We start from the raw sequence: 13,513 nt of genomic DNA on the forward strand, positions 1-13,513 counted from the left end.
TGGTCTGCGGCACCCATGACCGCTCAGGTTCCGTCCCTATTGGCCTTGGTGCCTTTGCCTTTTAGCAGCAGTTAAATACGCGCCGATGAATTTTTACGCGCAATTGCTGAACGTAATTATTCATGCCTCCGCCGTCGTATGCGTCATTTCCACTGGCTATTCAGTGTGCCACACTTATGTGGACTTGCCGTCAACCTTCACGGATCCTCAATAACTTTGTAGAGTGTGGACTCCGTTCCCCTAGCATTAAAAACTGCGATGATGTCCGATATGAAAATCTCTACTTAGAATTCATTCCGCTTAGAATTGAAGCGAGTTGGTATCATCACGCCGCATCGATAGACCACAAAGCCAGTCATTTCGCAGCGGCTGTCGTCGAGATTCGAACCGCGTGCGAGACCAGCACGCTGACCATTCATCCATTGGAGACGCGGCCACGGCGGCCGAAAATTTGTGATGATGATATAAATGGTTCAGAGTGAGTTGATGGATTTTGTGATCGTTTGATGCCTATCACGCATAGAACCGACTTTTCACACGGGATTCTGCATTTCCGCACTTTCTTCCATCCAAGGCTTCCAATCCGCGTATGCTTGACGCATACAGCCATCTGAAAGTTTTTTGGAGGGTGTGTAAGCCCGTTGCGTAACCGCCCTCTGTTTTGGAGGGTGTATAAGCCCGGTGCGTGACCGTCCTCCGTTTTGGAGGTTGTATACGCACTGCCTGTATTTTATTGATATCATTTGTGCTTTCGGAGCATGGGGCTGTCTGCATTTTCCATAACTTGCATGGAATAGGATTACAGAAATTTGCAGGTTTTCAAAATTCCTGCTGTGATTTCAGATACGTGATTAAAAAATGGTACAAAATCGCAGTTGAAGCTCCGATTAATAAATATTTTGTTTCATTATTTCGGTGTTATTCTGGGCACGAGATTCCAGCCGCCCATACCAGCGAAATAGACGCACTCGTCACACAAAACCTTGTATTTCGATTGCCTTGTTCAGAGTTCAGTGGTCGATGACCCACCATATCTTCACGAACGGCGGCGGCAATTTATCCGTAGTAAGTAATAAGTGTTGGTCGCTACTGCTTATTATGACATGTTATCAATATTGAATAATCATCCAACTTTTCTGTTGAATTTTGAGCCTGTGTGGCCTGAGTCGTCTCCTTTTGTCGCCTCACGAAGGCTCGAAACCCCGTAAGCTAGATTGTCGCTAGACGGCATATTCGTTGCGGATAGCCGAGTCGGTACGCACTCAACTCTCATGGTCATGGAGATTGTGCTTGTCAAGTATGAATTATGCAAAGGTCTTAAGATAATACGTTTCAGCTTGTTCCCCTTTTTCCCATTTTTTGCCCAGTTTCTTGGCTTATGCTGTACCTTTTCATTGTAGTATGCTTGAAATCTGTAGAACATGTCTTCTTGAAGGTGGATGCCACTTTGACATACTTTCATTACCACATTATGATATTCCATAGTGTGACAATGCAGCACATGACATGGAGGTGACAAGTGTTCAAATTGTGTCAAATTTGTTGAATGCTTACTATTCTTTTTAAGCAGGATTTTCTGTTCATATTAGTGGAGGCAAGACTGAAATATTTATTTGCAGGCACAGCCCCATGGGATCATGCAGCACACTCTCAAGTGTAAATAAAATTTGCTGTAGGGACCATATGATCTTTCTAGTCAGCTTGGTCCCAGGCCCACATCATCAAAGAAAATGTATTTATCGCTTCTTTTTATACCTTGTTAGGCATATTGTCTTGTCTGGGTTGTTGGCTTTGCAATCTTGTTACAATTGTCATTTCTTGTGAGACAGGTAGGTATGCAGGCTACAGACACAACTTATGAATTCATTAAGACAAAATACCAAATTGTTCCCACAGCCCTGTGAATTTTGATCAAATTTTTGGTCCAATCATCAATTGTCTAGCAAAAACCTCTTGACTCAGGCGCAGGCCATAACTTTTGGGTCTCCTTCCTTGGCATGCTACATATGAAAAAAATACTTAGCATTGAAAGGTAAACAGCAATCTTTTATAGTTGTGACCATCATGTTGACTTGACTCATTGTACCCTTATCAATTATCTGGCAAAATTATATTATATTGGTACCCAGGTCACTGAGTTTAATTAAGGTAAATACTTATTCTTAGCAGTATTTCAAAGCTAAGATCATGCCAAAGAAGTATGATGTTAAAATTTTGAAAATTGGTGCCCTGTTTTCAAGCACTGACAATGGTCACAACATACAACATGGACTCAGTTGACTGTTTTATCATAAATGACATCAAAATTAGTCATGGGTATTTTATATCATTCATCAGTCATCTTTTACTGTACTCATAGGTAGCATAGAAGTTTGCAAAGCTGAAGGACAGATAGCTGTTTTCAGTTATTTCTGTGTAGTCAATGGCCATAAGGCCAATGCTGGCTTCTCCGAGGGGTTTGGGCTTAGCCTCTCCCTCCCCACCTTGTCTAACCAGCTCCTGTACCCTTGGGCAGTGGCATATGGGATGCCTATGAAGATCTGTATTGCTGTGTGTGCAATAGCAATGCAAAAGCTGTGACTTCCCATGCCTTAGCTGTTAGGCATGCTGCACTTTTCTAATTGTGTGAATTATTTCATCAGTATGCTCACAAAATAGATACACTAAGCAACAAGCACAGATGGTTGCAGAAGAGCTGCAAGGCACTGCTGTAACTGCTGTATCGCTTTGTGGCAGCTTTTCTGATGAAAATATTGCTCTGAAAAGTAACCAGTGAATGGTAGCAGCTTGCTTTAATTGGACAGTAATAACTGCTAGTTTTATATTCGGAGGATATAGGATGCCTATAAAGCATTGAGTACATTTCTTGATTTTAGGTTTTTTTCTTGTATCTGTGTCCATTTCACTAATTTTAGCCTTTTGTCTGATTTCAGATGTCATTTTTACATATTATAGTCAATGTCTGTCTTGGGCATTTTTATGATGGGTAGATGTGCGTGATTAGGTGACAACTCATACCAGCAATCACCATCATTTTGTTGATGATGCTTTTTTGAGAAGCTACATTCTGTTCCCCTTTTCCAGTTATTCATTTGTTTGGTTTGTTTGCCTTGTTTTATTCAAGCTTCATTCTTGTATGGAAATTTTAGGCAGGTAGTTACGATGCGTGAGACGTAAGTTGATGCAGTCAACTTTGCAGCTTTGCATGCAGTCAAGTTTACAAATTTCACTGACTCATCACAGAAATGAGAGTGAAAGGGTCACAAGCTGCGAATCCTGGGTGCATCACCCAGCCCACTTGTGCTCAGATGTGCCAATTTTGTATTTCATGACACACTGCTGTCAGCAGCTGAGTATGCTTGGGAAATGATCTTAATAAAAGATGCTCTTCTCTGCTTTTGAGCATGGCTGTCTGTTTATCACTGTATTCAATAATATTTGTAACTGGATGTGATGAAATGAAACAAAGCATGAGCACGTCCTGAAGTATTCATGCTGTCGCTTTTGGATGCTTGGAATCCCGGCCTAAACTGCATTGGCCATGTGCTAGCATGTGCCTGAAAGGGATGCAATATGTCATTTGACTGCACTGGCGTGTAAGGTGACCCAGCGAAGCCTGATCGTACCGATTCTCTTGGTCAAAGGTTTAAACAAAAATTGGTGTGTGTCACTGACATCGGTGCTTCATGTTAGCCAATAGCCTGAGGATTATTTAATGTTGAATGTTATGCGATGGCAGCATTACCAACAGCGGAAGTTGGGTTAGTTCTCTGAGTTGTTTCTACAGCGAGTGCTGCGTGTTGACCGGCCGCTCGCTTGACTGGGCTAAGCTGGGGGCGTGCGGAGCTGTCGCTCTGTGTGCCCTCGGACCGGTGGAACGGTTTCCTAGCTGCGCGAGGGGTCACAGGTGGGGCACGAACGCGAACGGTTTTCAGCGCCTCACAGAGGTGAGCTGTCTCGTCGGCGCTTGTGGAGAGAGGGGTCTCGCCACGAGCTACCGAGCATCCACACCTTCTCTGTTAAAAATCAGGCTTTTTTGGAGGATTGGTAAAAGAGAAAGCACATTTACATGGAGGAAAATGCATAACATGGTTGTCGTCCGGAAATGTTCGTGTTCTGTCTTCTATTTGACTGCCCTGCTCCATTTTCCCGTTGTCGTGTAAGCATGGTAACTCCTGCAAAATAACCTGTAGAATAAACCCATTCGATCAGCTTGAAATTCCGCTGGAAGACCTGACCCACACACCGATTTTGGCCACGTTCTGGCCACGACAGGCCCACTGTGCGGCGTCGCCTCCACCTTCACGCGCACCTATCGATTTCTGCCGTTCCCGTGCCGGGCGGCCCGACTTATCTGGCGATGCCGCGTACCGAGCGCGTCGGTCGCCGCGGCCACAGTGAGCGGCAGTGGCGGCGTGGCGCCGGCCGCCCGCTCAAGTGTGACCTGAGCTGACCTGGCTTACGGGCTGGCCCTGCCGGGGGAGGGGCGGGACCGGCCGCAGCGCCGCGCGAGGGCTGATCGCTCCCGAGGTGCGCACCACCGACCCGCCGCCGGCACGTGGCGCTGACGGACCATGTCGAGGTTTCTGTTCGGCTACACGCGCGCCCGCCGGTCGCTAGCATGACACCGTGTAGTGTGTGGCGTGCGCTGTCACGAGGTCAAGGCGCTTGGTGAATCCCTGAGAAGCCGCCTGGGAGGCTTGTTCTTCTAGCGTGCAAGGCTGCTCATGGCTTATCTGTTTTAGCAGTTGTGCTGTCCTGCAGGTGCTTTACTGTTGTTCCAGAATTTTGTGTGACAAATGCGTGTTGGAGTTGCCGCTCATTTCTGTACCCTCCGTAACAACATAATCGGTTTGACTTCACCAGTGGCACTTAACCAACAGGTGGTTCTCGCCGTGCTGGCAGGCGGCGTCTGCGGCTGGGCATTGCTGTGGTTACCGAAGTTTCCCGTCCATCCGAATCGGTCTCTAAGTCCGTCGGAATCCTGATATAACTTTTATTGAATCCTGATAACCTAATTTATCATTCGAGTGTAAGTTACATTTTCGTTACTGTGATGTTGTTGTCGGTGTGCGTGACTTCTCCGCCACTCGGCCTGACGGTTAGTGACATCATTGTGACGTACTTCATGGGGAGACCCGTCGTCAGCTCTACCTGTAACCTGTGTATGACGTCACTCTCACGTGTCTGGCGGATGTTCTCCCACCGCGAGCCCCGTCTGCGAGCCGTGGCAGCGTGTGTCGCGTGTCGGACGTGTGACGTCACCGTCGCGTGCCTGCCGCAGGTGCTCTCCCGCCGTGAGCCCTGGCTGCGCTGGCCGCTCTCGCCACCCTGGATTCGGATCCAGGCCTGGGCTGGAAGGCAGCGCCGGGGCCGGAGGCGGTGCACCCCGGCCCGGGCACGCCCGGTTACGGCGCCGGCCTGGGCGGGCCGCAGTTCGTGCCGGCCGGGCCGGGCACGCCGCACTCGCAGAACAGCTTCACGCCGCCGGCCGTGCCGCCGCACTTCGCCAGCCCGGGCCACCCGGCGCCGGGCACGCCGTTCGCGGCGTCGCCGGTGCCGGCCGGCGGCCCGTCGCCGTACCCGACGCCGCCGGCCAGCGGGCCGCCGGCGTTCCCGGCCGTGTCGACGCCGGGGCCGCACCCGGGCGCGTTCAGCGGGCCGGCCGGCCTGCTGCACGGGCCGCCGATGGGCGGGCCGTTCGCACCGCTCGGGCCGCCGCACGGACCGCACCACCCGGCCTTCGGCGGACCGTTCCCGCCGCACGGCGGGCCGCCGTTCGGGCCGCAGCACATGGGCGGCCCCATGCACGGCCCCGGCGGCCCCATGGGGCCCGGCCACATGGGCCCTGGACACATGGGGCCCGACCGCATGGACCACGGGTGAGCAGACGGGCAGCGGCGGGGGGAGGGGGACTCGGGCTGGTGAATCGGCCGGGTGGTGACGTGGTAGCGGCGGTGGCGGCGGCCGCGACTAACCTCGGGTCGTGTCAGCTGACCAGCTGTCTGGCCCTCTGTGGGTCCCGGCGCGTGAGAGTCCGGTGCCTCACCGTGCTCTCGCTACTGCGTCCCATCCCTTGTCATTCGCTGTAGTCACATCGGCTTTATGTGCATGGTGAGAGCTCCGGGATGGGAGAATTCCATTTGTATCCGCTCTGCAACGGAATCATGCGGTGTCACGTAAGGTACCCCGACTGCATGGGGCGCGGATATTGCTCGTTGGCCACGGGTATGAAACGTTGTAAATGAAGAAGCATGAGAGTGTGGTTACGATGCGAGCATTACTATTCATAGTCTTTTCCCACGGAAACCATGTTTGCGCTCATCCCGTTTGCCGCGTTTGCATATAAACCTTCCTGACACCGCGCGTTTGACACTCGTAAAGCGAGGCCGTCCTTCGGTTACAGACGACACACGCCCTACTTCAACCAGCCCGACTACAGGATCCACGAGCTGAACAAGCGGCTACAGCAGAAGTCTGAGGTAACGGCCGGGCCGGCTCGCGCCGCCACGCTGAGTGGCGCGTCTGCGGGTCGTCGCGCTGCTGAGCGGGTCAGGTCGCGTCCGACATCGGACTGCTCGGAGCCGCACGAGGCGCGGACCGGCGGCTCCACACGCGCTGCACGTGCGGAGCCTTTTGCGGCGGTCTGCACTGGTCGCGTATGGACTGGTCGGCTCCATCTGGGCTGGTGTCGTCTCCAGATCGCGCTGGTGTATCTGTCGTCGTGGCCACCGCTTTGTCCTCTGCCCGTGTACTAGTGTATATATGTACGTGACGTGCCAGTCTGTGCGCTGGGATTTGGCCCGGGTTTTGCCGTTTCGGTGTTCTTAGTACCAAACACACCCGTTCCCCGAGGGGATACTTCGTTCTCCGCGAGGTCCTAAGTAACAACAACATTTCCAACCTACGAGACTTGCTGGGCTCCAGGACCAGGGCGTGCGAGCGATTGCGTAACTCTGACGTCTTCCGTTTCAGGACAGCGACAGCCTGTGGTGGGACGCCTTCGCCACCGAGTTCTTCGAGGACGATGCCACGCTCACCCTCACGTTCTGTTTGGAGGATGGACCCAAACGATACAGTACGTCGCGCGCCGGCCGGCTGCCAGCGTTTGTCCATTAGCCATGGGACGGGCTACAGGCCTTCGCCGGGCCTACCTTGCCGATGCGCTGTTGTCAGCAGCACTGGACAGGCAGTGCGCCTGTGAAATTGGGTTAGATCCAGTGTGCTCGGGGCACCCTCTCCTGATTTCTCTCACTCATCGGCAAAGCCGCCGCTAGCTTCGTCACGTGCTGGGCGTCAGCTCCTCCGCTGGTAATGGCCGCCGTCCGGTTGGGGCGGCCGCCGTTCGGGGCGCCTATCAGCAGGTCTCCGAAGGAGCGGACCAGAGTGCGGGCTGGCTGGCTGGCGTGCCGCGCGTCCGCCGCCGCTCGGGGCGCCTATCAGCAGGTCTCCGGAGGAGCGGACCAGAGTGTGGGGCTGGCTGGCTGGCTGGCTGGCGTGCAGCGCGTCCGCCGCCGCTCGGGGCGCCTGTCAGCAGGTCTCTGGAGGAGCGGACCAGAGTGCGGGCTGGCTGGCTGGCGTGCCGCGCGTCCGCCACCGCTCGGGGCGCCTGTCAGCAGGTCTCCGGAGCAGCGGACCGGAGTGCGGGGCTGGCTGGCGTGCTGCGCGTCCGCCGCCGTCTGACCGCTGACCGCGCCTGCGCCGCAGCCATCGGCCGCACGCTCATCCCGCGCTACTTTCGGAGCATCTTCGAGGGCGGCGTGACGGAGCTGTACTTCAGCCTGCGCCACCCCAAGGAGTCGTTCCACACCACCAGCATCACGCTCGACTGCGACCAGGCCACCATGGTTACCCACCACGGCAAGCCGCTGCTGGCCAAGGTGAGACGCGCGCCGGCGTCCTCTGGCGGTGACGGGGCGCAGTCGCCACATGGTGCGCGGTGAAGTGTTGGATGGCGTGACTCACTGTGAAGCTGACCCATTACTTCGGCCATCTGATGTCAGTCAAGGAATGACATGTGGTGTGCTCTAAGAACTGTCTTGATCCGGTCTGTGCAGGCAATAGATTCTGGTACTTTGTTATGGGCTCTTCTGCACTTTGCGGGCATCTTTTGATGGATTATGAACACGCTGGGGTCCATGTTAGGACTGGTCTTTTGGCTTAAAGTAACGGCTAGCTGAGTCTGTCCCCTGATGATCACTGGCTTTGCCCCGCCGGAGGAAGTCGCCGCCGTTCTCGCATAGCCTGCGCCGTGGGCCGCTGCTCGCCGCGCGCTGTCGTCCGTCCGCCGGCCTCACCTGTCTACGCTGCCGGCGTGGTGTGGCCCGGGCTGTAGGCCGGCCACAGACCTCTGCTGGCGGCTGTGCGGCGGGCTGTGTGGACGGACTGTCCAAGCCGGACGACCGCGCCATCTGCGGCGGTCTCCCACCCTCTCACCCCCCTCCCTCCCGCTCAGGTGTGCACCGAGGGCCGCTTCATCGTCGAGTTCACCTTCGACGACCTGATGCGCATCAAGTCGTGGCACTTCGCCACGCGCGGCGTCAAGGAGCTGATCCCGCGCTCGGTGCTAGCGCTGCACGCGCAGCAGGACCCCGGCCTGGCCGAGCAGCTCGGCAAGAACATCACCCGCCAGGGCCTGACCAACGTCACGCTCAACTACCTGCGGGTTAGTGGACGGTCGCCCGTCTGTAGGCCATCAGCGGACCGTCGCTTGTCTGTGGACCGTCAGTGGGCGGTCGCGTGTCTGTGAGCGGTCAGTGAACGGTCACCTGTCTATGAGCGGTCAGTGAACGGTCGCCTGCCTGTGAACGGCAAGTGAACGGTCGCCTGTCTGTGAGCGATCAGTGGACGGTCGCCTGTCTGTGGGCCGTCAGTGGATGGCCGCCTACGTCTGGGCCGTCACTGGACAGTCGCATGCCTATGGGCCGTCAGTGGACGGTCGCCTGTCTATGGGCCGTCAGTGGACGGTCGCCTGTCTTTGAGCGGTCAGTGGACGTTCGCCTGCCGGACGGTCGTCGACTGACGGGCTGTGAACCGCGGGGGCGTTGTCTGGCGCCGGCTCACCCAGTGTTGTGCATCGCATGCGACTCCTCGCAGTGCGGGGCGGGGCGCAGTACTGCTGTGTGTCGTCCTGTCGTCGAAACAGCTGACGCCGCTTGTGCTCCACCGGCAGCTATGCGTCATCCTGGAGCCGATGCAGGAGCTGATGACGCGCCACAAGGCGTACTCGCTCAGCCCGCGCGACTGCCTCAAGACCACGCTCTTCCAGAAGTGGCAGCGGATGGTGGCTCCGCCAGGTCGGTGGGCAGAGGGTGGGAGGCGGCGCCGTCTCCCCTTTCTCCCCCGGGGTTTGCGGGCCAGCTACGCCAAAACCCCTCGCTTGAAAACTGGCTCAGGTATCGCCACCTGGTTGGCGACGATGGAGGTGCCGGTTAGTGGCGCCCGGGCCCTTTCGGGAAATGTATCGTTGTTGTGCGGTATTGGGGGCTCGTCGCGCACCTGCCGGGGATTAACGGGGGTTTCCGAAAGCAGTTTGGTTCATGTCAGCGCTAGTAACATAAAAGCTCAAAACAGTTGGCACCGCCAGCCAGACTCGTCTGTGCCGGAGCTGGCGCGTCTGGCACTGTCACCAGATGGCGTCATCTACTCTCCAGTGTTTTCGAGGCGGGCAGACGCGGCGCGCGCTGGCTAGCGTTAATGCTTTGCTTCCCGGACTAATCAGCTGTACACAGGCGGCGTGTGGAGGGTTGACGACGTGCTGAGCTCTAATAGTCAACGACACCAAACGGCCAGTTTAGCTGAGAGCTGTCTCAAGGGGCTTTAGAGCACGGATGGCCGCTTCACCAGGTAGCCGGACCGGTGTTGAAATATGCTTGATTAAGTTTTCGAGACAGCGCAAACAGTTTTGCTACCGGAAGGCTGAGCGTGTAGAGATTGAAATGTGTGAATATTATCAAGTTAAACACATGTTTCAGGGCGATCAGACGATTGTTTAGGTTTGTGTCTTGTGCCAAGCTTGTATTACTAAGGCGCAAGCTTCAACTCACTAGATGCTAAGTCTTGCTTTAATCAATGGCCCCGCGGAGGTCGAGCGTGTGTCATCTGGTGAACTCCACTCGGACCGATATTGTATCTGGAGAATGGCCCGCGTGTTGGCGGTAATATTTGGAACTTGAACATCATTCGGCGTCTCGCCACGGCCGTTGCATAACGGGAGTTCTCCATAACGATTTGATCTGCGCGTTCGGCGACTTTCGTGGCGGTCTCAGCGGCCAAGCCTGTGCCCAAGGACCAGTGAGTAGTTAGTAGCATTTCTAGGGAGCTTGCTCAGGCCCTCGGCACGTGATCAAGGAATAGGATCGTCGCTTTAGCCATCAAATATTATATTTACGGGAGGGCTCACAGCCTCTGTGAGGTGCTCGCGGCAACAAACAATCCCTAGGATTGGATTAGAGGCACAATAGGACTGAGAACGAAGTAGTATGACGCTTTTAACCATACAGTGCATTGGAGATTAACTGGTGTTGTTTCTGATATGATCCTTTTCATCCAGCTATGCGATGAGTGACGGTTTGCGGTTGTATGCTCACCATAGCCAGGCAGGGGGGCTAAACAGAAGACAACATTAAACCAGCCACTGTCACCCGCAGAACGAGATACGCACGTTTCGTTTTTGAAACCCTGTGGCAGGCCTCTAGCCGGGTGATGGGCGGGCGCTGACCAAATTGGTGAGCATTGAAAGGCTCCATCCCTGCGTATGTTTTGTTTGTTTTCTTTTGTTTCTTCGTTTTATCTTATCTCCATGCCGATTTGCTACGGCCCCGGCGCTAAGCCCGTGGGGCCATTTTACGATTTTCTTGTCATACGTGCCTGTTGGTGGCGTCGCTTGCCTGGCCACTGTCCATTTACTGGCCTCGGCTCCGCCAGCGTGCGGGCCGTGTGCAGCGACCAGTGATGTGGTCAGAGTAAGGTGGGGCCGGACAGAGGTGGCGCTCTCTCCCGAGAGGCGGCCGTGGTGACGACCGCTTGAGGTCGACCGAGTGAGCCAGCCGCCGGCTGTATTAGGACCGCTCTCGCATATGTGGCCGCTGCTGGGTGTTCATGCGGCGGTTTTGGTTGCCGTTTTGTTTCGCTTTATTGATTTGCTCTTTTGTGTTTCGCCGTTTAGGTGGGCCAAACCACCCCCATAGCAAACCGGAAGGTATGTTGGGCTACTAAGCGCTGCCACGCGCTCGGCACAGGCACTAACCGCATGGGTGGAGGCACGGGCACGCGGAGCTCTGCGCGCCGGCGCTGCACGGCAGCGGCAGCGGCAGCGGCAGCTGGCCCCGCCCACACTGCTGGCTGCACAGCCGGGCCGGTGGCACTCGCCGTTCTGCATGAACCGATTCCTGTTGTGTTTTGCTGTTTCCGTGTGTTGCTGCGTTGTTACGCGCGCGCATGGGGAATAACGCGATGGACTCGCGCGAACTGTCGTTGTGCGTCAGGTTAGCGTGTCGCGGTGGAACTGTGATTTGGCCAGACTCAGACCCCAGCCGTCAGCCTATGCTGGCGGTCGGTACTGCTGAGACCTGGCCTGGGAGCACCAGGGGAACCACGAGGGCTAATTTGAACTGCATTACCGACTTAATTAACATCATCTGTATCTGATTCAATATTGTCTCTGGTTTGTGCCGGCGTGGGCTGCTCGGTCCGTTTATTCCACTCAATTTTGCGTAATTTGTGCGGCGCCCAAGTCACCTACGGTAGCATGTACACCGAGCACAGTGATCCCAGAACCGGACCAGAACGGTACCGCCAGCTTTCATCCCACAGCCAAGAACCTCGTCCCCATCCGCGTTGACCATCCTCCACCACCGAACCAGACACTGGCCGTCTCTCCCTGTCGCCGCGCTGACACCAGCCCCTCTTTTCTCGCGTGTCCCCCCATCCGGAGCCCGGCTGACGCCCCCCGTCCCCGGCCCGCAGAGAATCAGCGTCCGCCCAGCAAGCGGCGAAAACGGAAGGGCGCGGCGGGCGCGGCAGGCGCAGCCGCCGCCACCAAGAAGGGCCGACCGCCCTTCAACCTAGCCGGACAAGTCAGTGTAAGGCTCCCGCTCGTGGCTCGGCACCGTTCCGACCTCGTGTGTCGGAGATTTTCTATTCTGTTCGGGGCTTGGGTTTGTTGTGATGGAGCGTTGCTTGCGAGGATTCACTGTTCTGTTTTTAGTTAGGTTCTTTCGCTTATCTGGTTTTGCTCTTTATTTTGGTTAGCCTTAGATGGGCGCCTTTTTGTTTTCTTTTCCGTTCTTGGTCATAGTTGAGTTTTTATAGCAAGTCCGTGTTTTCTGTCATGGGTAGCCGGACGCTGATCCCTCGTTGCCTCTGTACATCACCTCCTGTATGCCGGGGGTCACGGCATCACTGGCAGTGGTGATGATGACGTGATAGGACGTTATGATTCATGAGGGGGCAGGTGGCCGGCGGTCATGACTGATTCCCTCGATGACGATGACTGGGATGCTGCTGGTCTTGATGGGTCGGGCCTTCGCTGATGGTCGCTGTCCGATGATGACGATGATGCCTCAGGATGTGATGGTGGTGGGCGAGCCGTCGCTGATGGGCGGCGAGTTCGGGGACGAAGACGAGCGACTCATCACGCGACTGGAGAACAGTCAGTCGGAGCCGAACAGCGGCGGTGGCGCCGGCGGAGGAGGCGGCGGCGGAGGTGGCGGAGGGAGCGGCGGAGGCAGCGGCGGGAGCGCCGGCGGTGCCGGTGGTGGTGGCGGAGGCGGCGGCGGCGGAGGCGGCGGCGGTGGCGGACCCGCGCCCGGCCCCGGCTCCGCCCCTGCGCCCGCCGCTGACGAGAACAACTACACCTCCTCGCCGCTGACGTCCGGCGGCAGCTGGACCAGCGGCGAGCGGCCGCCGCCGCCGCAGGCCTCCACGCCCAACTCGCAGGACTCGGACAAGAAGTCGCCGGCAGTCGGCCAGTGAGCGGCGGCGGCCACCCACCTACCTACAGACAGAAGGGCGGCGGCCGGACCGGTCGGGCCCGCGGCCAGGCCGGGAGGAGTGCGCGGCGGCGGGCCGTCGGCGCACGGTAACGCTCGCGACAAGGGGCGCCCCGGAATGTCGTGGGCCGGCGGGACGGGCCCTCCGGCGCCGGCCGACCGACTGCCGTGGACAACCGTAATCTCAGGCTACCAAAAGTGACCGTTGTGCGAAGAGGCAGGCGACGTCCCCTGTCCGTCTGTTGACGTTTGAGTCGGTGCGCGCCTGTGGGTGCCTGCGTGTGCGTGTGAATGCGTGTGTATCGGTGGCCGCCGAGTGCGGCCCTCGTGCGCGGCTCGGAGGCGCGGCTCGGTCGGGTCGGGGCCTCGGCCTCAGGCCCTCTCCCGGACCGCGGCCCGCTCCGGCGCGGCGTCACGATCTCACCGCGCGCGTGTTCCTCTCGGCTGGGCGGCGCCAGCGCGCGGCCCCGTCTGTGTGTGCATTTGTTCAGTCATTGGCAGCTATGTTATATCGCGGAGTC

The 13,513-nt window shown here is 56.8% G+C and overlaps 1 protein-coding gene across 1 annotated transcript; it reads left to right on the forward strand.

Annotated features, from left to right (window-relative positions):
• Positions 1 to 5,717: 5,717 nt before the first annotated feature.
• On the forward strand, positions 5,718 to 12,975 carry LOC119109977 (LIM domain-binding protein 2). Its single transcript, XM_037233722.1, has 10 exons — positions 5,718 to 5,882; positions 6,407 to 6,482; positions 6,976 to 7,078; positions 7,708 to 7,880; positions 8,456 to 8,665; positions 9,173 to 9,296; positions 11,168 to 11,200; positions 11,968 to 12,077; positions 12,568 to 12,714; positions 12,919 to 12,975. Exons 1-10 carry the CDS (start codon positions 5,794 to 5,796, stop codon positions 12,973 to 12,975), a joined length of 1,122 nt encoding a protein of 373 aa, XP_037089617.1. The 5' UTR covers positions 5,718 to 5,793.
• The last annotated feature ends 538 nt before the right edge of the window (positions 12,976 to 13,513 follow it).

This window comes from Pollicipes pollicipes, unplaced genomic scaffold (genome assembly GCF_011947565.3).
Source record: "Pollicipes pollicipes isolate AB1234 unplaced genomic scaffold, Ppol_2.1 Scaffold_7231;HRSCAF=8579_pilon_pilon_pilon, whole genome shotgun sequence".
NCBI classification, from domain to species: Eukaryota; Metazoa; Arthropoda; class Thecostraca; order Pollicipedomorpha; family Pollicipedidae; genus Pollicipes; species Pollicipes pollicipes.